Raw genomic sequence first — 27,749 nt, 5'->3', positions numbered from 1 at the left:
CCCTCAATGAGTTTGCTGGAATTATACAACCATTATTTTCTAGCGCATGGTTTGACAACACTTGATTAAATGTGATGTTTGTAGGAAAAAACAACATAAAAATAAGCTGATTGTCACAAGAAAACATCCTTTCTTTCTTCTGACATGTTTCTGTTCTGTCCTAGTACTATTATTACAGTATTATTAAATAATCTACTATGAAAACATCCTGAAACTATAACCATATATTGAAAGAAAAGCCAAGACAAACTGGCTAATTTCAAAGTAAAAGGTATATTTGTATAAAATTCCTCAATTCATAGTTGCCAGTTTAACTGTAAGGTTTAAAGCATGTTATATTATAGTTAACTAAAACTAAAACTTGAATTAAACAGAATTGTTACTTAAAATAAACTTTAATTGAAATAAATTTAAAATCAGAAAAAAAGTAATTAATTTTAAAATAATTAAAATAAATTACATTTCTTTTAATTAATTTTAAATTAATTAAACTTTAAATTAGTTTAACTTGATATATCTGAAACTAAAATAAAAAAAATTAAATATTAAATACATTATATGGACATTAAAAAAAAACTAAAACAACAACACAACAAAAACACTGAAACTTTAACTTTAACTAAAAATAAAAACATTCAACATAGTAAAAGTGACAAAAGTATCTCAAAGACACAAAAACAATACTTAGAGAGAATGAATAATGGTCACAAAACATCAACACAAAAAAAAAAACTATACTAACAATATTAATTGAACAAAATAAATACAAAATAAATTATATTTAATGATTATAAACTCTAATTTTGGTGCATTGTTGGGAAACTGTTTAAGAAACCATCGTGCTGAATGTTTTTTTCTCTCTGCTGATACGCTGATATATTTCAGCCAACAATTTGAGGTCAATGCTGTCAAAGAGACGAGCAAATAAAACACGAACTTCCAAATTGTATTTGCACCTAGAGCAGATGCACGCATGACAAAACACATTACAATGAATCTAAAAAGCAATATTGACACAAAACTTTTGGGGAAAGGTCAGTTGGCACTTAATATGCAGCACGCTTTTCCAAAATGAAGTCAAACACCTGCCAAGACAGGAGCAGGCAGTACTTACAGCCAATCAAAACAGCCGTTGCCATGGTGGCCACCGTGTTTGGCGCGTCGCTCAGGTTCAACATGTGTCCCGACATCTGGTTCAGGCCGTCCACCGCATATTTAAACATGAAGGGCACCATCACATTGGTTATCTGGAGGACAGGCAGAAAAAAGGAAAGGTTGATGTGAGAACATCAAATGTTTTTCTTGGTTCCTGAGTGCACTGATGGGCAGAGGCTGCATTAACAGCGGGCCGTGTGTGTCCTCCCGCAGACACGGCTGAAACCAGTTGCTTGATGCATCCACTAATGGAATTGAAATGGTTATTAAAGCTAATTAAAAGCTCGCGGACAGCTGCTGGGTCGTGCCAATAAACAGAGGCCCATTAGCCGGCCGACATTTCCCTTGAATCCGGCCCCACTTTTGCTCACACCTTTTCATTGCATGCGTCTCATTTTAGGTGAATGGCACATTTCTACACCACACCATGATGAATCTTGAGGGTGAATCTCATAAAGCCTGTCATGAACATGTCTAGGGGTGTTCATTTGGACGGTTCATCACATTCTCAAAGCCAGCGGTAATAGACACCTCCAAAAATTCTGCAATATGATTCGATTCAGGGGTGTATCGTTCAATATGACATTATATGCATATTTTACACAACCATTTACATTTTTTTTTTTAACTCACAAATGCATTGAAAATATCTTAACATTTGCACATTCTGTACCCTAATTAGAACACAAAAAATCTTAATGTAACATGATCTTTACTTAATTTCCTAATGATTTTTGACAAAAAAAGAAAAATCAATAATTTTGACCCATACAATGTATTTTTGGCTATTGCTACAAATATACCCCAGCGACTTAAGACTGGTTTTGTGGTCAAGGGTCACATATATATATATATATAGTGAAATATTATTATGACGTAAAACAACATTATAAGAATTAATGTGTTTTTCATTAATGTGTTTTTCAGTGCAGTTTCCTTGAGTTAATATTTTGTAGTTTTGTTCTTTGCAGTTTACTTCAGTTAAGAGAAACAGTTCGTTCTGGGAATGTTTTGTCTGTCTGTTTCAGGGTTATCTGTCGTCAGGAAACCAGTTGAGTGCGGCTGCACTATCTTCCTCTCATCCTTATAGTTGCCCTGGATCATCTGTAATTTTCCTTCCCATATGTAGAAGTATTTGCTTAAATGATATGTGAACCCCCGCCTACATGAAGGTTTGTAAGGGTGCTGTATAAAAGATGGGACTGCCCCATCTTCTTTAGTAGATAACAATAAACCAACTTGTATTAGACTTTGGTGTGTTGTTGTCTATCCCAAGCGCGCTTGTTGCTGATCCACTCGACAGACCTGGGAAACTGCAGTGACCCAGAAACGAGGTTCTAACAATCTGGTGACCCCGACGTGATGTCTCTGATCAGGTAAGACAAAGTATAGTTTGACTACCTGATTAGTGACATTACTATTACTGTGTGTCTGTAATTACGTGACTTGGGCAAGACAGAGTATAGTCTGACTGTCTAATTAGTAATTGCTGATTAAATTGCGTAACTCGGGCAAGACAGAGTATAGTCTGACTGTCTGATTACCAATTGTTTAACTGCGTAGTAAGGTAAGACAGAGTATAGTCTGACTATCTGTACTGACGTAAGGTATACCCTCAGCGAGGCTGGGAAGAGCGCTATAGAAATCAAAATCGAAAACGAAATTAAAAGCAAAAGTGTGAGTCACGAGTTTTGGTCTGTCCGTGGTGAGGTGAATATCTGTATATCTATCATGGGAGCCACCTATCCTAAACCAAATTCTGGCGAAACACCCAATGATTGGATGAATAGATGTAGTTGGGGTTTTTACACAAATTTATGGGTGAATAATTTAGCGGGTTGGACCGAAGCCAATGGGATGTATCCTACATATCCACGAACGGGTTCTTTTGACCCAAATCATATGGCACAAGCTTTTCGATTGACATATAAAGGTGAAGGTGACCCTGAATGGGACCAAAAATATATGAAAGACGGGTATGATGTTTGGTTAAAAATGCAAACTGTATGGAATGATAAACAGGGTATTTCACTGCCAAAATCTGTCAGGAATGTGGTACCGAAAAAGCCGACAGGAAAAAAAGAGAAAAAATTATTAGCTGAGGCTGAGTCGAAATTACAGAAAACCAAATTAGAAAAAACAGCTAAACTCGATCCAGAAGTACCGTCTACTTCTTCACTCCCGCCGTGCGCGCCGCCACACTGTCCGGCGCCCGCGCCTAATGTGCCCGCGCCTAATGTGCCTGCGCCTAACATAACTGCGCGCAGCGCTCCCGCGCTTACTTCCACAGAGCCTTGCGCGCCCCCACCAGCGCCCGTAAAAAAAACAAATGAAGCTCACTTGTGGATATCAAAACGAAAGGGTCACGTAGAGGTAACTCCGCCGTCTGTCTCAACTTTGAAAGATATTTTGAGCATGTTGCCTGAAGTGGACAAACCTTTACACTTCGTGGACATGTTAATAAAATTATCGCGACACAGTCATTTTACCGGCGCTGATTATAAGTTCATAATCATGTCCAAAATGGGTAATAAATACGACGAGACGCGTTTACTCGATACAGTTACTTGCTTGGCTGCAGCGAATGATGAGCTCCAGGCAAATCCCCTCTTTTCTCCCCAGGGGGAGGACGAGGATGAGTGGGAGGGTAGAGCAAAACCCGCATCTTATAAAAAAGATGGGGAAAGTTATTTTTACTGGCGAGACAACCCTAACGCTATATCTACTCTTCAGAAGCAGCTTACTAAATTTCTGATAGGTGAAAGACATGCCAATAGGGACCTTTCACATGTAACTAACTGTAAACAGGAAAAGAAAGAACCAGTGCCTGTTTTCTTTAAAAGATTTAAAGATGCTTGGATTCACTTAGGCGGGTTTGAATTAGATGACCATGTGCCAGATTGCCTCTTTGTCTCCACTTTCCTTAATAATTGTGCACCCGAAGTGCAGCCTTTGCTGAAATTGCAGTTAACCGACCGATCACGATTGACTGTGGAGGATGTGGGAAAAAAGATTAGAACAATGGCTGGTGATGGGTTATTTGATCTGCCTAAAACAGCGAACCCTGCCTTCCTGCATCACGCAGGGGGTGGAGCCCGCACATCAGGGAATTCAGGGCAAGTTCAACGTAGAAAGGGGAACTGCCATTATTGTGGGAGGGAGGGGCATTGGTTTGTAGACTGCAGGAAGAGACAGGCTGATGAGAGGAAGGGTAAATACCACCCACAGCAGCAGCCACAGCAGCCGCAGCAGCCACAGCAGCCACAGCATCAGGGAAATCACTCTTTGCCCGCACTCCCTCCTCCCCCTCCCCCTCCACCTACACATCCCTATTACACTCAATAGGGTTGCCCACAGAATCACGCCCCCAACGCCACACTTTTGTCTATAACCATAGACTCCCCCAATGGGGAGGAGCCTGCTACTCTAATGATTAACATGTTAGGGCAGGATTTCCCTTTTCTCATTGATTCAGGGGCTACTATGTCATCGGTGGGTGGGGGCTACGAGGGGCCACTCTCTAACCAGAGTGTTGATTCTGTAGGGATTGATGGGTCTCCTTTCTTGACACCGCTTACGCCACCATTAGAATTGAAGGTAGGCTCTCACAGACTAAATCACAGATTTGTATATATGGCTTCGTGCACTTATAACTTAATGGGAAGGGATTTGATGGCTGCCCTGGGGGTGGAGATGAAGTTTAAAAATGGTAAACTTGTAGTGCACACCTCGGACGACGTGTGTAATGAAATAGGTGCCCTGAATGGCCTAAAGGTGTCACTGTTGTCCACTTGTAAAATAACCTCACCCCAACCTGACTTTTCTGAATTACCAGACAGTCTGTGGGCAGCCCACAAGGATGATGTAGGCAGTGTCTCCTGTTCCCCATACTGCGCTACAGTTAAGCATAATGACCCTATATACATTAAACAATATCCACTATCAGAGGATAAGGCTAGGGGTATTGATGTTATAGTGTCATCGCTAGTGAAGCAAGGGGTAATAAAACGCATCACTAGCCCCTATAACACACCAGTGAATCCTGTCCCCAAGCCAAATGGCACTTGGAGATTCACTCAAGATTTAAGGAGAATTAATGAATTGGTGGTACCAATGGCCCCTTTGGTCCCTGATGTAACATCTGTTCTCATGGCTATTGATTGTAACCATGGTCATTTCTCAGTGGTTGATCTCTGTTCTGCTTTTTTCAGCATTCCTGTGGAACCAGATACACAGCCCTTATTCGCATTCACCCACAGGGGTCAACAATACACTTGGACACGCCTCCCACAAGGGTATGTTGATAGTCCCGCCTACTTTAGCATGGTGGTCAAAGACTGCTTGTCCACTTTGAGTCTGCCTGAAGGGGCAGCACTTCATCAGTACGCTGATGACCTTATGATAACAGCTGTGACGGCGGAAGTCTGCAAAGAAAGTACGCTAGCACTGTTACAGCATCTCAGTGAGCACGGCTTTAAGGTCTCTAAGAGTAAGTTACAATTCTGTCAACCATCCGTGACCTATTTAGGCCATTGCCTAACCAAAGGTCAGCGCACCCTCACTGCTGACAGACTTCAAGCAGTAAGGAATCACCCACAACCGCGCACTAAGCAGCAAATGTTGGCTTTTCTGGGACTGGTTAATTACTGCAGACAGTGGATTCCCGACTGTTCTCATTTTGATAAAGTATTGAGGTCCTGTTATGACAATAAAACCCCTGCATCGTCACCTATCATCTGGACAGATGAGGCTAAACAGGCATTTAAGCAGCTAAAAGGGGCCCTATGTTCCAGCCCCTCATTAGGCCTGCCCAATTACAAGTTACCTTTCCACTTGTTTGCTTACAATGGCCCTGATACTGCATGTGCAGTATTAGCACAGGAACATGGAGGGGGAATGAGACCTGTGGCTTTCCTTTCAAAAACCTTGGACAACATCATCAGGGGTCTACCACGTTGCCTACAGGCGGTAGCAGCATGCGCACTGATGGTGCAAGATGCTGAAAAGATTGTGTTGTCACACCCCTTAACATTACACACTTGTCATCAGGTAAAGCACACCATACAGAATTTGAACACACAACATATGTCAGTACAGCGTAGGACGGGGTATGAACATGTGCTAACTGCTACGACTAACCTCAGTATTAAGAGCTCAATAGGCATGAGTCATGCTGCTATGACATTGCATCACCTTCTAGCAACAGCCCCAACTATAGATTATGCCACCATGGAAACCCATGATTGTCTAGCAGAGATCACACATACATGTGCTCTCCGTTCTGACTTGGAAGAGACCCCCTTAGATGGGGGTGACATGGTTTTTGTGGATGGCTCGTGCTCAAAACCACAAGATGGCGTCTTCCTATGTGGCTATGCTGTATGTCAACTACCTGACGTGGTGTTGGAAGCACACAGCCTTCCTTTTCGCTCAGCACAAGCTGCAGAACTGTATGCTCTAACCAGAGCCTGTCAGATGTTTGCTGACAAAGATGTGACTATTTATACTGACTCACGATACGCTTTCGGAGTAGTACATGACTTTGCTCAAATATGGCGAGCCAGGGGATTTGTGGGGGCGGATGGAAAACCAATTTCACATCAAAATTTAGTTGAGTCATTGATCGAAGCCTCATGTCTCCCAAGGAGAATAGCCATAGTAAAAACAAAGGGACACTCGAATTTATATACAGATGAGGCTAAGGGTAACTCACTGGCTGACCTAAATGCAAAAAAAGCGGCCCAAGAGGGGCCTAAAAGCCCCCATGTTAATGTAGCTCTAGTGTCAACCTCAAAAATGACGTCATCACTAATTCCAGATGTTGACCTTATCACTGTCCAGAAAGCAGCAAGTGAATCTGACCGTCAATTCTGGTCAGTTTTTTCTGCGTCTCAGGGACCTGATGACCTCTGGCGTGACAAAGATGGTCGACTGTGTTTACCTACGTCTGTTTTACCGTTTCTCGTCCGCGAATTTCATGGTATCACTCATCGCGGCCGAAGAGGGGTACTAGATACAATGCGAGGTCTATTTTGCGTCGACCAATTACCGCAAACGGTTAATGACATTCTTGACAGATGTTTAACTTGCGCTAAAAATAATATAAGCAAACCTCCAGCAAAACATCAACACCTGCCGAGGCCTAACCAACCGTTTACTGAGTGGCAGGTTGATTTTACACACATGCCCAAGAGGGGACCTTTTAAATACCTCTTGGTGCTTGTGGACAAATTTTCTAAGTGGGTAGAAGCTTTTCCATGTGCGAAGGAAAATGCAAATGTTGTAGTGCAGTTTTTAACTAAAGAAATCATACCCAGATATGGTATCCCGGTGTCAATAGATTCCGATAAGGGCACACCTTTCACATCAAAAGTAACGCAGCAATTGGCGAAAGAGTTACAAATTGATTGGCGACTACATATACCCTTCCATCCTCAAAGCTCGGCTTTCGTTGAGAGGAAGAATAGGACCATCAAACAAAAGATAAGAAAAGCAATGATCAGTATGAATACATCCGATTGGACAAGGGTTCTTCCAATTGTCTTAGCAGACCTAAGAATGATGCCTCAGCCAAATTTAGACAACTTATCACCCTATGAGGTGGTGATGGGCCGACCTTTCCCCATCCCTTGGCGCCACGGAATGGTAGGGATAGGTGTGGTGTTAACTGATCATATGTCTGAGTACTCTGTAGGCCTAATAGAAAAATTAAATGAGTTCTGGGAAAGGGTTAACATGAAACACCCTGAGATCCCGAAAGCTAACTCACACCCCTTTGAAGTGGGCAATCAAGTATTGATAAAGAAACTAAAAACCGGGGGCCTCAATGACTCTCGGTATGATGGGCCTACAGAGATATTAGCTGTGACCAGAACTGCTGTTTTAACTGATCTTTTTCCACAGTGGATTCATGCAACCAGAGTGAAACCCTTGAAATGAAGAACAATGTATTACAAGTACTAACTGTTTTTGTTTTCCAGAGCAATAATGTGTATTGTCCTAGCTGGACTCATGGTACCCAACGCTTCGAAGGAGGAGGCCAAAAGAAACCTCTTCTGGCAGTATGCAAACTGGACAGCACGTCAACTGACCAATGAATCATGTGTGGTGTGTCAAGAATTATTCCGCACCATAATAACTGTATCCTTGAAACCATTTGTCCATAACTGTGAACCCCCCAATTTCACTGTGTTCTGTACATATTATGCAGGGAAAATGTATGTATGGTCTCCTAGGTGTGTAAAAAGGGTAACGACACCCTATACTGATGAAACTAAACGGTACCATAATTACTGTTGTATGAATGAAACGTGCAAGAAAGAAGGTAGTGCATCAAGTAAAAATGAAACTGAAACTGTTGATGTAAAAGTTAGCCTGGTGTTACCAGAAGGTTTTATGTTTCCTTACTGTTTTAATGGGACATCAGGTGAAAGCGTGACAGGTATAAGTGCTACAAATTGTAAACAAATAATAAACCAAGGGCAGGGTATAGACAGGTGGCTGCAAAGCTACTGTCCAAAGTTCGAGAGGGGCTCATGTGAGAAGAACACCGCAGCATGTGCTAAGGGAAATAATACTGCTTGTTACACCTCTAGGAACACTGCCTGCATTGAATTGCTCACGCTCTGTGAAGATCCCTGGCCAGCGAAAGGTGCAGTGCTGGCTGATGACTGGTACTGGTACTGTGGTGAGGACACTGTAAACAACACGTACAGGATGAGCTGGACAGGCCTCTGTGCACCAGTGCAGCTGCAACATCGTGTGACTGTTATGCATACACAACGTGATTTGTCTTTCAGGAGCAAACGATCAGTGGACAACGAGGACGTCCCTGATGAACATCAGATGAGGTCACACTGGACTCGGTTCTGGAAGTCTATGGTACCTCAGTTCGGCGTCTCTGACCTACTGAGACAACAGAACATCATGCATTATCGACTGGCATCCTTTGTTAACAGCACCACAGCTGCACTGGTAGGGGTACAAAGCGAGCTGCGTGCACTGAGACAGGTGGTCGTGCAAAACAGGTTGGCCCTGGACATGCTTCTTGCCCAGCAGGGAGGGGTTTGTTCTGTTGTAGGTGACAAATGCTGCACATACATACCTGCAAATGATGAGCCCGAGGGATCAATTGGCACTGCTGTAGCTACTATGAAGCAGATCTCATCCCAGATATATGAGGATGAGCTAAAGTCTAGAACTAACAATTGGAATTGGGGTATTCTCTCTAGCCTATTTGGCACGTTTGCACCTTATGTCTCAATGATAATACCGGTATTACTTATTTTGTTTCTATTGTGTATTTTTGGTCCATGCATTTTGAAATGTTTCACACAACGTATGTATACTATGGTGTCTGCTATCTCTGCAGGATATCGCCCACTGCCACAGAAGGATAGAGAAGAATCCAGACTCTAGAGGAGAGTCTGGAAGAGGGGATTATAAGAATTAATGTGTTTTTCATTAATGTGTTTTTCAGTGCAGTTTCCTTGAGTTAATATTTTGTAGTTTTGTTCTTTGCAGTTTACTTCAGTTAAGAGAAACAGTTCGTTCTGGGAATGTTTTGTCTGTCTGTTTCAGGGTTATCTGTCGTCAGGAAACCAGTTGAGTGCGGCTGCACTATCTTCCTCTCATCCTTATAGTTGCCCTGGATCATCTGTAATTTTCCTTCCCATATGTAGAAGTATTTGCTTAAATGATATGTGAACCCCCGCCTACATGAAGGCTTGTAAGGGTGCTGTATAAAAGATGGGACTGCCCCATCTTCTTTAGTAGATAACAATAAACCAACTTGTATTAGACTTTGGTGTGTTGTTGTCTATCCCAAGCGCGCTTGTTGCTGATCCACTCGACAGACCTGGGAAACTGCAGTGACCCAGAAACGAGGTTCTAATTTATTTTTTGTAATCCTTCAGGACCTGTCATACTCTTCTTTTATTTTTAAAGAAATTAATACTTTTATTCAGCAAGGATGTGTTAAATTGATAAAAAAGTGACAGCAAAGAATATACGCTGTTCTTTTTAACCTTTTATTCAAAGAATTCCGAAAAAAGTATCACAGGTTCCAAAAAAATATTTGGTAGCACAACTGTTGCCAACATAGACAATTCCAATAATAAATCAGCATATTAGAATGATTTCTGAAGGATCATGTGAGCATGTGAAGCAAACCATGAGTAATGGCTGATGAAAATTCAGCTTTGCGTCACAGGATTTTTTTTTTTTAATGTATATTAAAATAGAAACTATACCTTTATTTCGTAATAACATTTTGCAGTATTATTGTTTTTTTTTCTGTATTTTTTGATCTAATAAATGTAGTCTTGAAGACCATATGAGACTTCTTTAAAAAAAAACATTACAAGTTGTACTGATCCCAAACTTTTGAGTATATTACATATATATATATATATATATCAATTGGGATAAAATGTCTTAAAGTCAGTAATCTGAATCCAGAGAGTCTTTCAGGCTTCTGTGCTAAAAAAAATAAAATAAAAATGCAATGTCTAAATCCTCACTAGCAAACAACTAAAATTAGGTATTCCAGTTGTAGAAAAAACATATAAATTTATATCGAAAAATTTACTTAAAATATAAAAAAAATATAAAAATAAAACTGTTAAAAGTTATATTTATGTATTTAGGCTGCCACTGGCACATCTGGTACCCCAATTCCCAAATGGAAAAAAATATTTATAAATCATAGGGATATCGTAACGATATCAAAATCTCACGATATGATGATATCGAGAAATGAAGTCCATGATCCAATATTTATTGCGTTATTTAAAAAGAAAAATGAAGACTTGGAACAAAGCATTCTGAGAGTTCAAAATGAAGAGCTCCAACCCATATCAGAGATGGGCACAGACTCAAGTCACATTTTTTATAGACTTCAGACCCGACCTGAAATGATTCTAGACTTGACTCGACTCGAGGAAAAGGACTGGTGAAAATTTAAAAGCAACTTGAGTCTTTTTTAACTGATATTCAAAAGGCGGACCGCATCTGCCCTCCTGCATCCATCCAGACCGCGAGCCGTAACAGCAGCACCATTTTAAGTGAGCAGTGCGTCATAACAGCGGATCGGATCACAAAACAAGCGCTCAATGTCATTTAGGGCAAATATCTATCAGCGCTATATACTCTATTATTTTATCTAAAGCCAAACATGCTTTATTCAAGCCCTTTTAGCTCTGTGCTCTTTCTCTCTCAATCCGGACGCACGGCGGTGCCATGACGTGGTTATTTTAACAACAGAAACACGGTGAGCAGCACAATTATAGATTACTTTCACTACAACACGGCAGTAAAACAATGCTGCAAATCCAGTTATTTTTCTTACTATCTATTTATCCATCAATAACCTATGACTTTGACTGTTCAAACCAGATGTGACGAGATGTTTCTGATCTAAATTTAGCATTATTAATTCGTAGCCTACGAAAGTTTCAAAATAATCATGTAGGCTAATTATAATTAGGAATATTGTTAGATGGCTGAGATAAAACTTAAACTTTGAAACTGCTGGTTATCTTTCTTTTCCACTCAAGATGAGAACATTTTGATTATTGTAGACATTTTAGTAGATAATGCTTTTAAGTAAAAAAAAAAAAAAAAAGATTTAAGGAGGAAAACCCTGAACAGAAACACTATTTTTGTCACATGGCCTTGCATGTATCTAAATGTGAAAATACAATACAATTTTTTTTTTTTTTTTTTTGTCAGGACCTCTGAGTCTGCTTGGAAGAAAATATAGAGTCCGTGCCTCTTGAGACATTAATTGAATATCCCTGACTTATATCCAAAAGAAATACTTTATTTGTATGGTTTTGTAACATGTGTCACATGTTTCCTTATGTGTTATGGTAGAAAGGACTCTTATTACAGAATTTGATTACAGAAAAACTGTTTTGAACATGGTAATGGATTAAAACGTAATTATTCCATGGAATGTCTAGATACTGGATTCTGATTGGCTGGCAGGTATACAGTAAAACCGTTTAATGCACAGGTAGTCCCAAGTCAGTTTAATCACCGTTCTATATTAATGCGCTGCTTTAATTGATGCATGCAAACGCAGAGATAGAGGTCGAAGATCGCGTTGTGCTGCGCACATACATAATCTTCTTGTCTGCGCTCGCCCGCGATTCTTATTAAAACAGCCTAGATACTAGATCGCTACATTATATTCCTCAGCAACGAGATGGTAAAACTGCTGTTTTTAAATGAATTCGTTGTTTGTAGAGAGAGACGCACAGCATGCAGGCAGGTACGCACACACACACACACACACACACACACACACACACACACACACACACACACACACACACACACAACTGTCATCTCTCTCTCGCCTTCACTCTCTCTCTCGGTCGATCGATAATTTACTGAAACATGGTATAATTCATTCAAATAAATGTGATCTTACCGGACTATTTCATCTCTTTGTCTGATTTGAAGCAGGCAGAATGCTAGAGCTGCGTGTCATAACTGACGAAAATAACCGTCTTTTTTATCCATACGGTCAAATTTTGCGCTGCAAATATCAATCCTAGTTTTAAATTGTCTATAACTTGGCAAATGACCATGGAATAAGCGGGATAATCAACGGCTTGCCGTGCATTAAAGGATTTAAAATGCACTTCGCGTCGGGCGGTTATTAGCCTCCACATCGTACATTTAAAATCCTTTAATGCACGGCAAACCGTTGATTATCCCTTACGTAACAGCTGGATGTACATTAACCTTACATCTTAACACCTCCTTTAAAAAAAGAAAAGCATATAGCCTATAAAACAGCTTTGTGAATAGGAAGATTTCAATACATTAGGATTCAAAATTTTGTTGCGAGCCATTAAATGACTTGAGACTCGTCGCGTGACCAAAGACTCGAGACTTGACTCGGACTCCAGCGACAAAGACTTCAGACTGGTTTCGTGTCTCATGTCGCTCCAAATCTGACTTTCTTTTGTGCAACACAAAGATAATGATAAATGTTGGGGTTCAAACTACATTGGGCTCCATTAACCTTCCTTGTAAGGACAAAAAACATATTTCCAAATAAATAAAATTGTGTTTTTCACAGAAAAAAAAAGAAAGTCATGCAGGTTTGCTTCTACAGGAAATAATGTCACTTCAAAGCAAAGCAGGGATGCGTAACGTACTAATTACTGCACTGAAGCTTCATTTGTGCAAGATAAAAATGAGCTGCCAACACCTCAGTGATAATTTCTCTTTCAAACAGCACGCATCCATAGCAATGCCCTTTTCCAAGAGGACATAGTCAAGAGGCAAGTGGCTCTAAACCGGTTTTAGTTACCAATCGCACCACACAGGACCACACAACAGTAGCCTCAAATGTATTGCATGAGCCAAACAAAACCTGTCTGTAAGAAAGAGGAAGGTTTGTCAAGTTTTCTTGTTCTCCTGTTAAATAAGAGTGGACGATTCTCTCCATTTTGAATTCAGTGCCATGGGACGATAAGATGACAGGGGTCAGACCAGCTAATAAAAAGGGAGTTATCCATTTATGAAGCCCTTGTCCATCTTTGTGTCTCCAGACAAGTACCTTCATTAGCAGGTAAGGCACACATGGGCAAGAAAAGTTGGTCTCTTTAGATTTGTTTATACATCCGTTTACATCTAATAAACAAACTACTGTTTCTACTCCTATAAAACAACAACTTAATTGTTTTATGTCTCTCAATTGATTTTAATTTAATTGATTTTTCCTAGATTGCATCACATTTGATTCCCTATTAATCAGCAACATTTCTGGCTTCCGGGTGTCTTTAATACGGGTAACGAGCTGAGATTAGGAGCACTCTCTTAAAGGGAGTGCTCGTAATCTCAGTTTGTTACCTGTATAAAAAACACCTGTCCACAGAATCAATCAATCAGGTTCTAAACTCTCCACCATGGCCAAGACCAAAGAGCTGTCCAAGGATGTCAGGGACAAGATTGTAGACCTACACAAGGCTGGAATGGCCTACAAGACCATCGCCAAGCAGCTTGGTGAGAAGGTGACAACAGTTGGTGCGATTATTCGCAAATGGAAGAAACACAAAATAACTGTCAATCTCCCTCGGTCTGGAGCTCCATGCGAGATCTCACCTCATGGAGTTTCAATAATCATGAGAACGGTGAGGAATCAGCCCAGAACAACACGGAAGGATCTTGTGATCTCAAGGCAGCTGGGATCATAGTCACCAAGAAGACATTTGGTAACACACGACGTCATGAAGGACTGAAATCCTGCAGCGCCCGCAAGGTCCCCCTGCTCGAGAAAGCACATGTGCAGCCCGTCTGAAGTTTGCCAATGAACATCTGAATGATTCAGAGGAGAACTGGGTGAAAGTGTTGTGGTCAGATGAGACCAAAATCCAGCTCTTTGGCATTAACTCAACTCGCCGTGTTTGGAGGAGGAGGAATGCTGCCTATGACCCCAAGAACACCATCCCCACCGTCAAACATGGAGGTGGAAACATTATGCTTTGGGGGTGTAAGGGGACAGGACAACTGCACCTCATCAAAGGGACAACGGACGGGGCCATGTACTGTCAAGGCCAGGGCATTGAAAATGGGTCATGGATGGGTATTCCAGCAAGATAATGACCCAAAACACACTGCCAAGGCAACAAAGGAGTGGCTCAAGAAGCAGCACATGAAGGTTCTGGAGTGGCCTAGCCAGTCTCCAGACCTTAATCCCATAGAAAATCTGTGGAGAGAGCTGAAGGTTCGAGTGCTTTTAGTAGGGCTGTTCGATTCTGAAATTTTTGGAATCGATTCCTCACTGTTGTTTCCGATTATTTTTTGATTCTTGTTTTTAAGATCGGAGGAAGCTAATTTTGCGATGAATGCAGGATGTAAAGGTCGTTGAAAGTTGCCTTCTCACAATATTAAGCTTCATTTGTTAAAAAAACAATATGATTTTTTTTTTGTAGCTCTGACTGATTTTAAATTGTAATTTTTTTCTGCATTGCCCATGAAATTAGTCATAACCCACAGCTCAGCAGTGGACATGCATTTATTGCATGAATAAAACAAGACATGACATGTCTAAAATGACAAAATTAGCGAACTATACACTGAAACACAATAAACTGAACTGAATAACACTGATATAAGAGCTCGTGGCGTAGCTGTCAATCAGATGCACTCTCTGCGTTTTCTATCATTTGCTGATAGAGCGGTTAAAAACAAGATTTATTTAAAATGTAAATAATATCAAGACCCTCGATCACGTCATGATTCTGTCATGCAGCGCTCAAAATTGTGGACAACATGAGCAGGTTCCCTCATAAAAAAAAAACCTTTGTTTTTTGAACTGGCTCATTTAAAAAATCTATCCGAACGATTTTTTTTCGTGGAAACAAATCAGACTTATAATAACTATTAGCAAGCAAGAGGCAAATTGCATGCACCCTTAAACTCGACGAGTTTAGAAATGACTATTTTTTCATTGGTGACCGAGATGTGCAGCTTTCATGGGATGCAGCCTTCCGTTTGAGGCACCTAATTATAAGTTTTGCTGAACTGAAAACGGCTCTGAATGAGGAGTCATTCCCCTCATGGGATCGATTCCAAACGTTGGAATTGACTCTCGATTCCCAATGCCTCGGAATCGAGGAATCGATTCTTTTTGGAGTCGATTCCCAGCCCTAGCTTTTAGTGCTACCAGGCTAAAGTAGGGCTGGGCGGTATGACCAAAATTTTATTTCACGGTAACAATATCTTTCACGATATAGTTTTTTATATAGGTAGTTATTCCAGAAAATGTACAAAAGGCAGGGCTTGACATTAAGGTTTGACATGTGCTTGTCCGAGTAAAAAATTTACTTGTCCGAGGCAAAAAAGAGCCTTTTTTTTTTTGCTGTAAATTAATCTATTCTGAAGCAATAGTCTCATCACTGCTCTATAAGGTCTTACTTTAATCAGAATATTTGTGATATTTGCCTTAAATTGATTTCTAGGACACTTTTTAACTTTAATTTTCCTACTTGATACTGTCCGTTTTCAGTCACTGTTTACACTGTAAGTAATACAATCAGAATCATTCTCACCAAAGTTTCGGTGCTACGCTAGTTATTGTTTGTTTTAATCAGGTTTCTTGTCCGGTCGGACAAGTAAAATTCTCCTTCACTTGCCCATTCACAAAAAATCCCGGACAAGCGTTAAAGGGATGGTTCGGAGTAGAATTGACTTCATTGCTATGCACTCCGAAGCCCATCTAAATACCCCATCCGGAGTTTTTTTTACCTTAGTCGAACATTTATGGAGATATTAGAGTTTTTCGAATTGCTTGTTACAGGAGTGAATGGTACATGTGATGTACCTCGTAAATTGCACCACTAAACGTGCAAGTAATCTTACCAAACTTGTACAGTAGTGTAAATAGGTTATGTACTCACAAAACGCTGCATCAGAACATTTGTAAGTCCACCATGAGTGTTTTAAAAACACGTTTTACCCGAGAACTACTAGTCTCAAAAACTACAAGTCGACGTCACTTCCCTGGTTTGAAAAAAGCACGTAAAAGTCCTCCTACTACATCTGTGTGCATGTCAACTTGTAGGAGGACTTTTACGTGCTTTTTTCAAACCAGGGAAGTGACGTCGACGTGTCGCCATTTGTAGTTTTTGAGACTAGTAGTTCGGGTAAAACGTGTTTTTAATACACTCATGGTGGACTTACAAATGTTCTGATGCAGCGTTTTGTGAGTACATAACCTATTTACACTACTGTACAAGTTTGGTAAGATTACTTGCACGTTTAGTGGTGCAATTTACGAGATACATCACATGTACCATTCACTCCTTTAACAAGCAATTCGAAAAACTCTAATATCTCCATAAATGTTTGACTAAGGTAAAAAAAACTTTGGATGGGGTATTTACATGGGCTTCGGAGTGCATAGCAATGAAGTCAATTCTACTCCGAACCATCCCTTTAATGTCGAGCCCTGCAAAAGGGCTTTATGTAATAAATAAACTTGAATATTTAAGAAAAGAAAAGGACTTGATCTTATTTGATTATTTTGTATTTTATTTTGAACCTTATAAATATAGCAAACATTTTCTTTTGATTTTCTTTTGAGCCCTCCTCGTCTGTTCTTTCTCCTTTTCCATGTTTTTACAACCTCCCAGCGTATCCTTCAGTCTTGCATTCAACGGTTTGACCAGTCTCAGCCTCACGCGTGCTGCACTTGAGTTGGCCACGCCCACTTATTTACATTTCGCGGTATACACGGAATAAAAAATTATTTTACAGTACACATTTCATTCCGCCGTAACGATATATACCTTCATAGCGCCCAGCCCTAGGCTAAAGTTAGCATTTCCCAACATCTCCTATTACACCTTTAATGACTTGGAGAGGATCTGCAAACAGGAGTGGGACAAAATCCCTCCTGAGATTTGTGCAAACCTGGTGGCCAACTACAAGAAATGTCTGACCTCTGTGATTGCCAGCTAGGGTTTTGCCACCAAGTCATGTTTTACGAGGGGGTCAAATACTTATTTCACTCATTGAAATCCGTTTTTGTTGTTGTTGTTGTTGTTATTCTCTCTCACTGTTCAAATAAACCTAGCATTAAAATTATAGACTGATCATTTCTTTGTCAGTGGGTAAAGTACAAAATCAGCAGGGGATCAAATCATTTTCTCCCTCATTGTATTTCAGTAAGAGGCATTATTTACGTTATATTAATCTATACAAGTCTTAATACCCAGGGTTACATTTGTCTGTCAAACCATCAAACTTAGACATCAGTTGATGTAAAGAAACTTCACCACAAAAAATAGTCACTTTAACATACATCACCACTCTGCATATACCTTTCCAAACAATCCTAGTATTTGCACAGTTGAAATTAACTTTTACTGATGTGCCTGAGGGACTGAAAGATAAAGTTTCTGTTTGTTATTCACATTCACCACAGACAGTTTTGTGATGTATTCTAAAAATGCTGCCAGCAATAAAAATAGCTTTTATTGAATGTCAGTGTCAAGTATTTTTTGTCCTCTGAGGTAACGCAGGTACACTTATTTTTAAACATACATTGAGTTTTTAATAAATGCTATTGAGACATCAAGCATATTACTGTTTGAGTCGTGATTAAATGGATTAATAGTTTTAGTTTCTTTTACCTCTGCATCATACACGGTTCACAGCAATTGCCATCTTGTGTATCAAAACACATCACACATCTTTAGTGCAAACTTTATAACCTAACTTACAGAGACAACAGAAAAACCTGAAACAGCATTTCATGAACCCTTTAAAATCCCTGTGGGAAAAAAAGTAAAAGCAATCACTTTTGCACTATATACTCTTCACTTTATCTCAGCAAATGCGTTGTTATTGGACACTGTTACTTGTGAGTCAAGGCAGATTAGTGAATTTTTGCACAATTGCACTGGTGACTGAAAAATACTGTTGCATAACAGATCATTAGGTGTAAGTAAAGGGATCGTTTCAGCAGTCCATCACACCCTAAAGTCCCTGTGTTTGTCTGTTAACAGTCAAACAATAGAAGAAACTGAATAAGCACCAAAAATAATTTATTTAAATAAAATGACCTAAAGCAACTCAATTGCTGAATATTTCAATCACAACTTAATTTCACTGTGTTCAGTCCACTTAGATAAGTAAAATAAAAGTAAGATTGATCTATCCGTGTTGGGACTACATGAATCTTTTGGTGCATTAACTGAAAACGCATAAGTGGATTTAAGTTTCCAGTGTGCTTTTAATTAGGGATGCACCGAAATGAAAATTCTTGGCCGAAGCCGAACAAAATTACAAACTGGACTGAGGGCCGATTACCGAACATGGTTTTTCATGTTCCCCCCACCCCATGTATTTTTGCCTTCTTTTTTTTTTTCACCATGTCATAAATATTTGCTTTTTACAGTTTTGTCCTTTTTTTCAAAGTAAAAAAAATCAATTACAAAACAATAATTAAAAAATATTTAACACTGAACATTTTTAACATTCTAGTAGACATTATAGCCTACCAACAAAGCACAATTTAACTTAAAATTAATAAGTTAGTAAAATAATATTCTTTGGCCATTTTTAAAACCCCGTTCTTGAATCAGGCATGTGTTTTTAATGTACAAATAAATGCAATGTTATAATAAATGTATTACCGGTAATAGAGCTGTTGTAATGGTTATCATTCATTCTGTGGTATTTTATTTTATTTTACAGAACAGTAAAATTACTATTAATTATTTTGGCGGAAACCCACAAGAAGACCTCAGTACTACTTTTGTTTTGCTGACAGCGCGCCTCTACTTGATCGCGTTATGTCATTGTTCAGTATAATTTATTCGGCCGAACACCAAAAGAGCCAAATAATTTCAGTTGTCGAACATTCGGTGCATCCCTACTTTTAATAGGACTGAATTGGGAGAACGTTTAAAATTAAATGCTATTTTATGCATTTAGATGGACATTATGTTGGACATTTCTGTTGTTGAAGTTTTTATGGTTATCATTGTGAAGCTTGTGTTTGTGGCTTCATTCAATTAACAAACTGACACATGATAATTGTCAGTACGAAGGCAAGCAGTGACCAATTATATGCACATCTAGAATTAGATTTTGCCTCAAAAAATAAAGTAACTCAAAAAGTATGTACTTATTCACTTTGGTAATATTGCTTTGTTTACTTGGAAAATGAGTGCAAAACTTGCACAGAAAAATTGTGCAGATCAGTGCCATCCCTAACCACTCCAAACAAACACTCCTATGTGGAAAAAAAAAAAAAAAAACAGTTGGCCAAAGATTTTTCCTTTATATTTCTAGGATGTCAGGAAACACAGAAATTGAGTGAAATGTCATCAGCAGGTCATTTGCACTGAGAATATCAAACAAGCTGATGGGGAAAAAAAGGAAGTGTCAAAAAAAATGAAACATTTCTTTTCTGGGTGTAAATTAGTGCAGACAGAAGAGAAAAATAACACACTAGCGTGTGACAAAATGGTTTGTTAAGGTTGTTATGACGTGACGGATACAATTAATTTGATCTTCTGACATGTACAGGCTCAAAAAAAAAAAAAAAAATACAAAAATAAGTTTTTAGAACTCAAAACGTCCTTTTCACTGAAAAAAGAGCAACAGCATTTATTAAACAACCAGCAAAACTAGACATTCTCCACTTCCAGAACATCAGGATGCACACTGTTTTTGAAAAATGGGACAGCTAAAAATTGCACTTGATCATCAGCAAATCTGTAAGCAACCAGGTATTACAGGTCCTTCTCAAAAAATTAGCATATTGTGATAAAGTTCATTATTTTCTGTAATGTACTGATAAACATTAGACTTTCATATATTTTAGATTCATTACACACAACTGAAGTAGTTCAAGCCTTTTATTGTTTTAATATTGATGATTTTGGCATACAGCTCATGAAAACCCAAAATTCCTATCTCAAAAAATTAGCATATCATGAAAAGGTTCTCTAAACGAGCTATTAACCTAATCATCTGAATCAACTAATTAACTCTAAACACCTGCAAAAGATTCCTGAGGCTTTTAAAAACTCCCAGCCTGGCTCATTACTCAAAACCGCAATCATGGGTAAGACTGCCGACCTGACTGCTGTCCAGAAGGCCATCATTGACACCCTCAAGCAAGAGGGTAAGACACAGAAAGAAATTTCTGAACGAATAGGCTGTTCCCAGAGTGCTGTATCAAGGCACCTCAGTGGGAAGTCTGTGGGAAGGAAAAAGTGTGGCAGAAAACGCTGCACAACGAGAAGAGGTGACCAGACCCTGAGGAAGATTGTGGAGAAGGACCGATTCCAGACCTTGGGGGACCTGCGGAAGCAGTGGACTGAGTCTGGAGTAGAAACATCCAGAGCCACCGTGTACAAGCGCCAGGTCAAGCCACTTTTGAACCAGAAACAGCAGCAGAAGCGCCTGACCTGGGCTACAGAGAAGCAGCACTGGACTGTTGCTCAGTGGTCCAAAGTACTTTTTTCGGATGAAAGCAAATTTTGCATGTCATTCGGAAATCAAGGTGCCAGAGTCTGGAGGAAGACTGGGGAGAGGGAAATGCCAAAATGCCTGAAGTCCAGTGTCAAGTACCCACAGTCAGTGATGGTCTGGGGTGCCATGTCAGCTGCTGGTGTTGGTCCACTGTGTTTTATCAAGGGCAGGGTCAATGCAGCTAGCTATCAGGAGATTTTGGAGCACTTCATGCTTCCATCTGCTGAAAAGCTTTATGGAGATGAAGATTTCATTTTTCAGCACGACCTGGCACCTGCTCACAGTGCCAAAACCACTGGTAAATGGTTTACTGACCATGGTATTACTGTGCTCAATTGGCCTGCCAACTCTCCTGACCTGAACCCCATAGAGAATCTGTGGGATATTGTGAAGAGAAAGTTGAGAGACGCAAGACCCAACACTCTGGATGAGCTTAAGGCCGCTATCGAAGCATCCTGGGCCTCCATAACACCTCAGCAGTGCCACAGGCTGATTGCCTCCATGCCACGCCGCATTGAAGCAGTCATTTCTGCAAAAGGATTCCCGACCAAGTATTGAGTGCATAACTGAACATAATTATTTGAATCTAAAATATATGAAAGTCTAATGTTTATCAGTACATTACAGAAAATAATGAACTTTATCACAATATGCTAATTTTTTGAGAAGGACCTGTATGGTATTTTATGGAATTCTGGAGTATGCTAACAGATCAGTGTTATTTTAGTCGTTGTGTTCACCAAGCAGTTTTTTCAAAACCCAAACACAAAAATGTAAGTTAATCTGCAGTGCGTTTCAACAGAGTTCAATAACACTTGCGACCACAGTTAGTTAATGCTTTGGGGAAACACACCCCAGAACAGTGGGAGACATATCTTAAAGGAGAAGCAGCTCCAAAACAGAACACTTCATTCAAGCACTCAAAGACGAGATGGAAAATAGTCATTACTAAATTGTGACATGGACCTCAGGGAATAATACAAATTATTTAAAAGGTCCTTAAAATACACTGATGCCACTCAAATTCATATTTAGCACAACTCTGGTGTAACCGTAGACGTATTTGTGCCAAAAAGTTTTGATACAGGTCTTTTAGTTCAGCATGTGCAGCTTTGTTTTAATGGCTGCGGTGTTATGTGTATAGGTATTGTATAGGTATATTGCTATATTTTCAAACAAAATATACTATTATATATTAGGGATGCACGATATGAAAAATTTTAACCGATACCGATAGCCGATAATTAAGTCCTTCTTGTGACCGATACCGATACCCAATACGTTCATATTTTTATATGATAATTTTGTGCACCCAGGAGAATACAAAATCTAAGATAAACTAATGAAATTTATATTATATATCTGGGTCTAACAATTATAGCAAACATCAGTCCTGACTCTTCAAAAATGTTTTTATTTTTTGTGTAAGGCACCACAATTCTAAATAAATAAAATGCTTTGACATTTGTCAACCTGGAAAAAATGAAAAGTGCATCATGGTGTTTTAAAGTCAGATGTGCAAATATCCGTGGTAAAGCTTACGTGTAGTCCATTCTTATTGATCATATGTGACCCTGGACCACAAAAACAGTCTTAAGTCGCCGGGGTATGTTTGTAGCAATAGCAAAAAATACATTGTATGGGTCAAAATTATTGATTTTTCTTTAATGCCAAAAATCATTAGGAAATTAAGTTAAAAATCATGTTTCATTAAGATTTTTTTGTAAAATTCCTACTACAAATATATAAAAATGTCATTTTTGATTAGTAATATGCATTAAGAACTTAATTTGGAGAATTTTAAAAGTGATTTTCTCAGTATTTAGATTTTTTTGCACCCTCAGATTTTCAAACAGTTGTATCTCGGCCAAATATTGTCTTATCCTAACAAACCATACATCAATAGAAAGCTTATTTATTGAAATGTAACATTATGACTGGTTTTGTGGTCCATGGTCACATATTATGAATGTGTGCAGCAGTCAAATCGGACAAGGCTGGGAATAAAACATCAGAATCGATATAAAAAAAACATCTGAACTGTTCAGAATGCCGCAAGCCGAACGCAGGTCATGTGACATTAACCAACCAACCAGCTTCATCCTTTCCCTTGATAACACTGAAAGCACTGCCAAGTTGGAGAAACAGCTTATCATAGCTGTACAGGACTAAACCTTTTTAAATAAATTTGATAACAGAGCTACTGCAAGCGATTTTTAATGCTGAAAATCCATTTATCCTTTGCTGAAACTTCCACGTCTTTATGGAGAGCAGGTCACGGTCGCTTAGCAACGGCAGACGCCACTGGAGCTCAAGCTACAGAGCGGTTTGGAAAGAAAGAGAACGCGCCGCGCATAGCGTTTTCCACACGTTTTTAGGTGCGACATGTGAACGGCCCCTAAAACAGATTCACCGCGATGACGACCTCTCAAGTGAGATAATAGATTTGTTGTGTTAAAACTTGACGGCTTTTTACCTCCTCTCAGAATCCTTGCTAAACGTGTTGCAAATAGCAATAGCATCGTCCTCCTCTGCCTCCGTGAAAAACTTCCAGACCGGCGAAGACGATGATGACGACACAGATGATGACGTATTACACACGACAAAGTCCGGGAGTCACTGCAGTTTACAGCTGCAGTCACTTGCGCTCGAAAAGCAGATGAATCTCTGATAAACCAGACTGATTGATTGATTTACCAGCAAGAGTACTTTATCGGATCGGATTTCATTTATTTATCAGAGCAATAAAAATGACGTAATTTTTACCCATATCGGTCGATAATTTATCTGTCCGATAAATATCGTGCATCCCTATTATATATATATATATATATATATATATATATATATATATATATATATATATATATATATATAAAAGAATGTATTTTCTCTGGTTTATTTTTTGCAAAAAGTGTATAGGGTCGCCAGAGACCTGAGGTGTGTAATAATGCAAGTATATTTTTGTGCGCAAAAATATTTAAATATCTGATGACAAAATACATGCAATTCACCTTTAGTCCTCGAGGTGCCACTGTTTAATAGACATTAATGACATAATTTTTCACACAATTATCACAGGCATTAAACAAAAGAATATCATCAGCAAAAACTGAATTGGTTTGGATGGCTTTAATGCAGAGCAATTACTGTATGAAATAAAATATAAATGTCACTGTTATTTGATGGTGGATGTGGTGAAAAAGCTGCCAGCAATCAAAACATTGAAGTCACTGAAAACAAGTTTTGCGAATATGGTTGAGATGGCGAATATGAGCCAGATGCTGAATGTACTGTGGAAGTGCGCTCTGGTAAAATCATCTGCTCAAATTGAACCCTTCTAAGTTTTAAATTGTAAGAAAAATTCTTAAAATATCAAGAGTTTTTTTTGCTATTGCAGCAGTTAGAGATCCATCCGTGCTTGATATATATGTCCGGGTCGCTAAAGACCCGAAAATGTAAGAGTGACTGGCGAAACAGTCACGCAGTTAAGAATTGAAAAAAAAAGTACTGGTAAATTTACGGACATTTTGGTTAACTGTAAAACACAACTTCAAAATACAGGTAAAACACATAAATTAATACAGCACATTGTGCCCTACTTTAACAGACTTTTTTTTTTTTTTTTTACAGTGTAGGATGGGACAATACTGTATAAAACGGATAAAATTCAAAGTTGTGAATGCATCTGGAAAATAATGAAGGACACAGAGTGAGCTGCTGCTGTGAGAAAAGTGCAAGCTGTCCTAAAGATGAGACATGTTTCATATTAAGCACTACAAATGAACTCTAGCTCTCCTGCCAGAGGTTTGTTTTGTTTGATGCATTTGTTTCCCTACATCTTACAGTTGCATCCTTAACTGTTAAAGCTGGAGAGTCACACAAGTGTTTCAATTTTTCCACATTTGTTCTTTACTGAATGAGTGCATACATCAAACAGAGAATGCAATTTGCCAAAATATTTTGCATCCAAAATTGGAAGCACGTCATATCAGCCAGTTCCTGCAGTATTCACAAAACTTATATAGGGGTGTGCGATTTGATGATTTTTGAATGTGGATGATCAGAATGTCTCCATGATCAGCTTTTGAAAAAATATGGTAGTATCATGCTACAGTGTGCCTCCGTCTCAATATACTGGACAACACGACATACATTCACTCACCGGACACTGCACTTATTCACATTCGCAAAAGTACATTATTTGCATGTGCTTTAAAGCCTTGTCGGTCAAATACTAATACTGTCAAAAACAGACAAGGATTACATATAAACACAGTTGGTTATTTCTAAATTAAAAGTCAACAGCTGAGAGAAAAACGGATTTGTGCCTGTAGACATTAGATGCATGCAGCTCTTAAAGCGACAGAACCAAGCATGCTGACGATTGTCATTAAAGAGACAGTCCATCAAAACTTTTTTTTTTTCTTGTGCTGAACACAAAATAAGATATTTTGAAGAATGTGGATAACAGTAGCACTTTGATCGTTGGAAAAAAATAAATAAAATACTATGGAAGTAACTGGAGACCAGCAACTGTTTGGTTACCCACATTATTTAAATTAAGTTTTATGTTAAAAAATGTACACTTGAGAGTGAGTAAATGACAGAACTGTCATTTTTGGGTGATGGTAGGCTAATAAAACAAAACACAAAGAAAAATCACTCACTGCTCTTGACTGAAGAACTTTAATACAGTTGCTTTAATAGGAGTCAATGTAGAATTTATGTATATAGTGTTTTATTTTTAGATTTCTTTATTCAATTTCTTGAATGCTGCTGCTAAATACACCTACTGTACCTGAAAATTTGTTTTATTTGTATATTATGTGTATTTGTAACTTGTTGCCTATCTTTGTTCTTATTTTTTAATAACAAAGATTTTTATCTCGGCCCAATTTGGTCTAAACATCTGCCACACTTTTTATTTTATATTTCGTTACCATGTAAGGCTTTGAAACAGGGACATTAGTTTGACTATACTGCTTAGACAATTTGCAAAATAGTAAAACCAACATGACAAAGAATCCTGATAAAATCGTGAATCGTGATATGTCTGAAAAAATCGTGATATGATATTTTTGCCATATCGCCCACACCTAACTTTATGTAAAGACAAAGTCATAGGAAAAAGTCAAGGGGGAAAAATGTACAGACATAAGCAAATCTCATTGTACATTACAGCCCTAAGCAAAACAAATCAAAATACAAACAGACAAATTACTTTTGTCACCGAAATAGAACTGTATAAAAACACAAATGCCCCATTAAATGATATGGTGCTGCTATAATTAAAAAAACCGCACCTTTGCTCCAGCGAGGAGACCCAGTGATATGGCCACTCGAGCGCGCAGATCCGGTCTGTCCTTAGGCCAAACATACATCCACATAGCTGCAAGAATCTTTGAGGAGTTCACTTCCTTTAGCTGGCAACAAAAAAACAAAAATAGGGTTTCTTAGTTTAAAAAAGCAAATATTAAAAGAAAAAAAGAAGAAAGAAGTTACATATTTTTCATTCACAGAATTATACTCTCAAAACATAATTCATTCAAGCCAAAACTAAATGTTTCAATAGAAACATCCCAACAATGCATATTATTATTATGCAGTTCTGCACTCGTATTGCCAGCAGAGGGCAGCAGAGATCCACAAAGCCCTCTTCAATTCAACTCCAGCTCAGTGCTCATAAAACACCAGTTCATTTCACTGTCAATCAACCTGGTGACAGGTGAACAAACCCATCAAAGGGTCATTCCAGCTGGAATCATCAAATGGTCCCCACCTGACCCCTCAGATTTGTCTGAAAAAAATCTATGTGAGGCAAAACCCTGTCCTAATTTTTTATATTTTATCAATAAAAACATGCTCTTTGAAAAAAAAAAAGTTTCATGTTCACACCTGGTGTCATTCATTGGAAATATTGCTCTGAACATTGGTGTAAATGAGGTTTTTCAATTTTTTGACCTTAATATCTCAACATCCATAAGACTCTATTGTCTGATGTCAAAGGATGTGAGAGACATGGTACATATCAGACCATTTACCAAGTTTGATGCTTATACATTGAAAATTGAGGTTTCTATGGGCATCTGAAAACCCTTAAAGTAATAGTTTTGAAGAAAAGTAGAGGGCCAGCATTCAGGTGTAAATTCAGTAACAATGCTGTGAGTTGTAATTCATGCAGTTCTGGACTAGGACTCTTAGCTCAGAAAATTTCATGGACCTGGCATAACTAGTTCTGGAGATATTTCAGTCTGAACATGGTCACTCAGACTGTGATGCAAAAACGGGGTAAAAAAAACAAACTTTTTTACAGATTTTTTGTGGGGAAAAAAAAAGTACGCACAGTAGAGATCTGAAATTTTGTATATGATTTATTGGGCATATTACCCATCACATGGATTTTTTTTTTTTTCAGACAAATCTGAGGAGGTCAGGAGGGGAACTTTTCCAAAATTTGATGATTCCAGCTGGAATGACTCCAAAGCATGAGAGCAGCACAATGTGCAAAACCAGACCTTCAACCTTACAAATGAACAAAGCTCTCTCCAATTTAATAAATCGGTCAAATATTATCAATAACA

The 27,749-nt window shown here is 38.8% G+C and overlaps 1 protein-coding gene across 1 annotated transcript in view; it reads right to left on the bottom strand.

The window, feature by feature from the left end:
* LOC141289002 (iron-sulfur clusters transporter ABCB7, mitochondrial-like) overlaps nt 1-27,749 on the bottom strand; it is a 44,343-nt gene that overhangs the window by 9,239 nt on the left and 7,355 nt on the right. Inside the window, exons 4-5 of the mRNA XM_073821195.1 lie at nt 26,472-26,591; nt 1,115-1,247 (exon numbers count right to left, since the gene is read on the bottom strand). Of these exons, the coding sequence (XP_073677296.1) occupies nt 1,115-1,247; nt 26,472-26,591 (253 nt within the window). The remainder of the gene's footprint in view (nt 1-1,114; nt 1,248-26,471; nt 26,592-27,749) is intronic.

This window comes from Garra rufa, chromosome 16, assembly GCF_049309525.1.
Source record: "Garra rufa chromosome 16, GarRuf1.0, whole genome shotgun sequence".
NCBI classification, from domain to species: Eukaryota; Metazoa; Chordata; class Actinopteri; order Cypriniformes; family Cyprinidae; genus Garra; species Garra rufa.
Note: the sequence above shows the minus strand (reverse complement) of the source record. Positions and strands in the feature narration are given on the sequence as shown.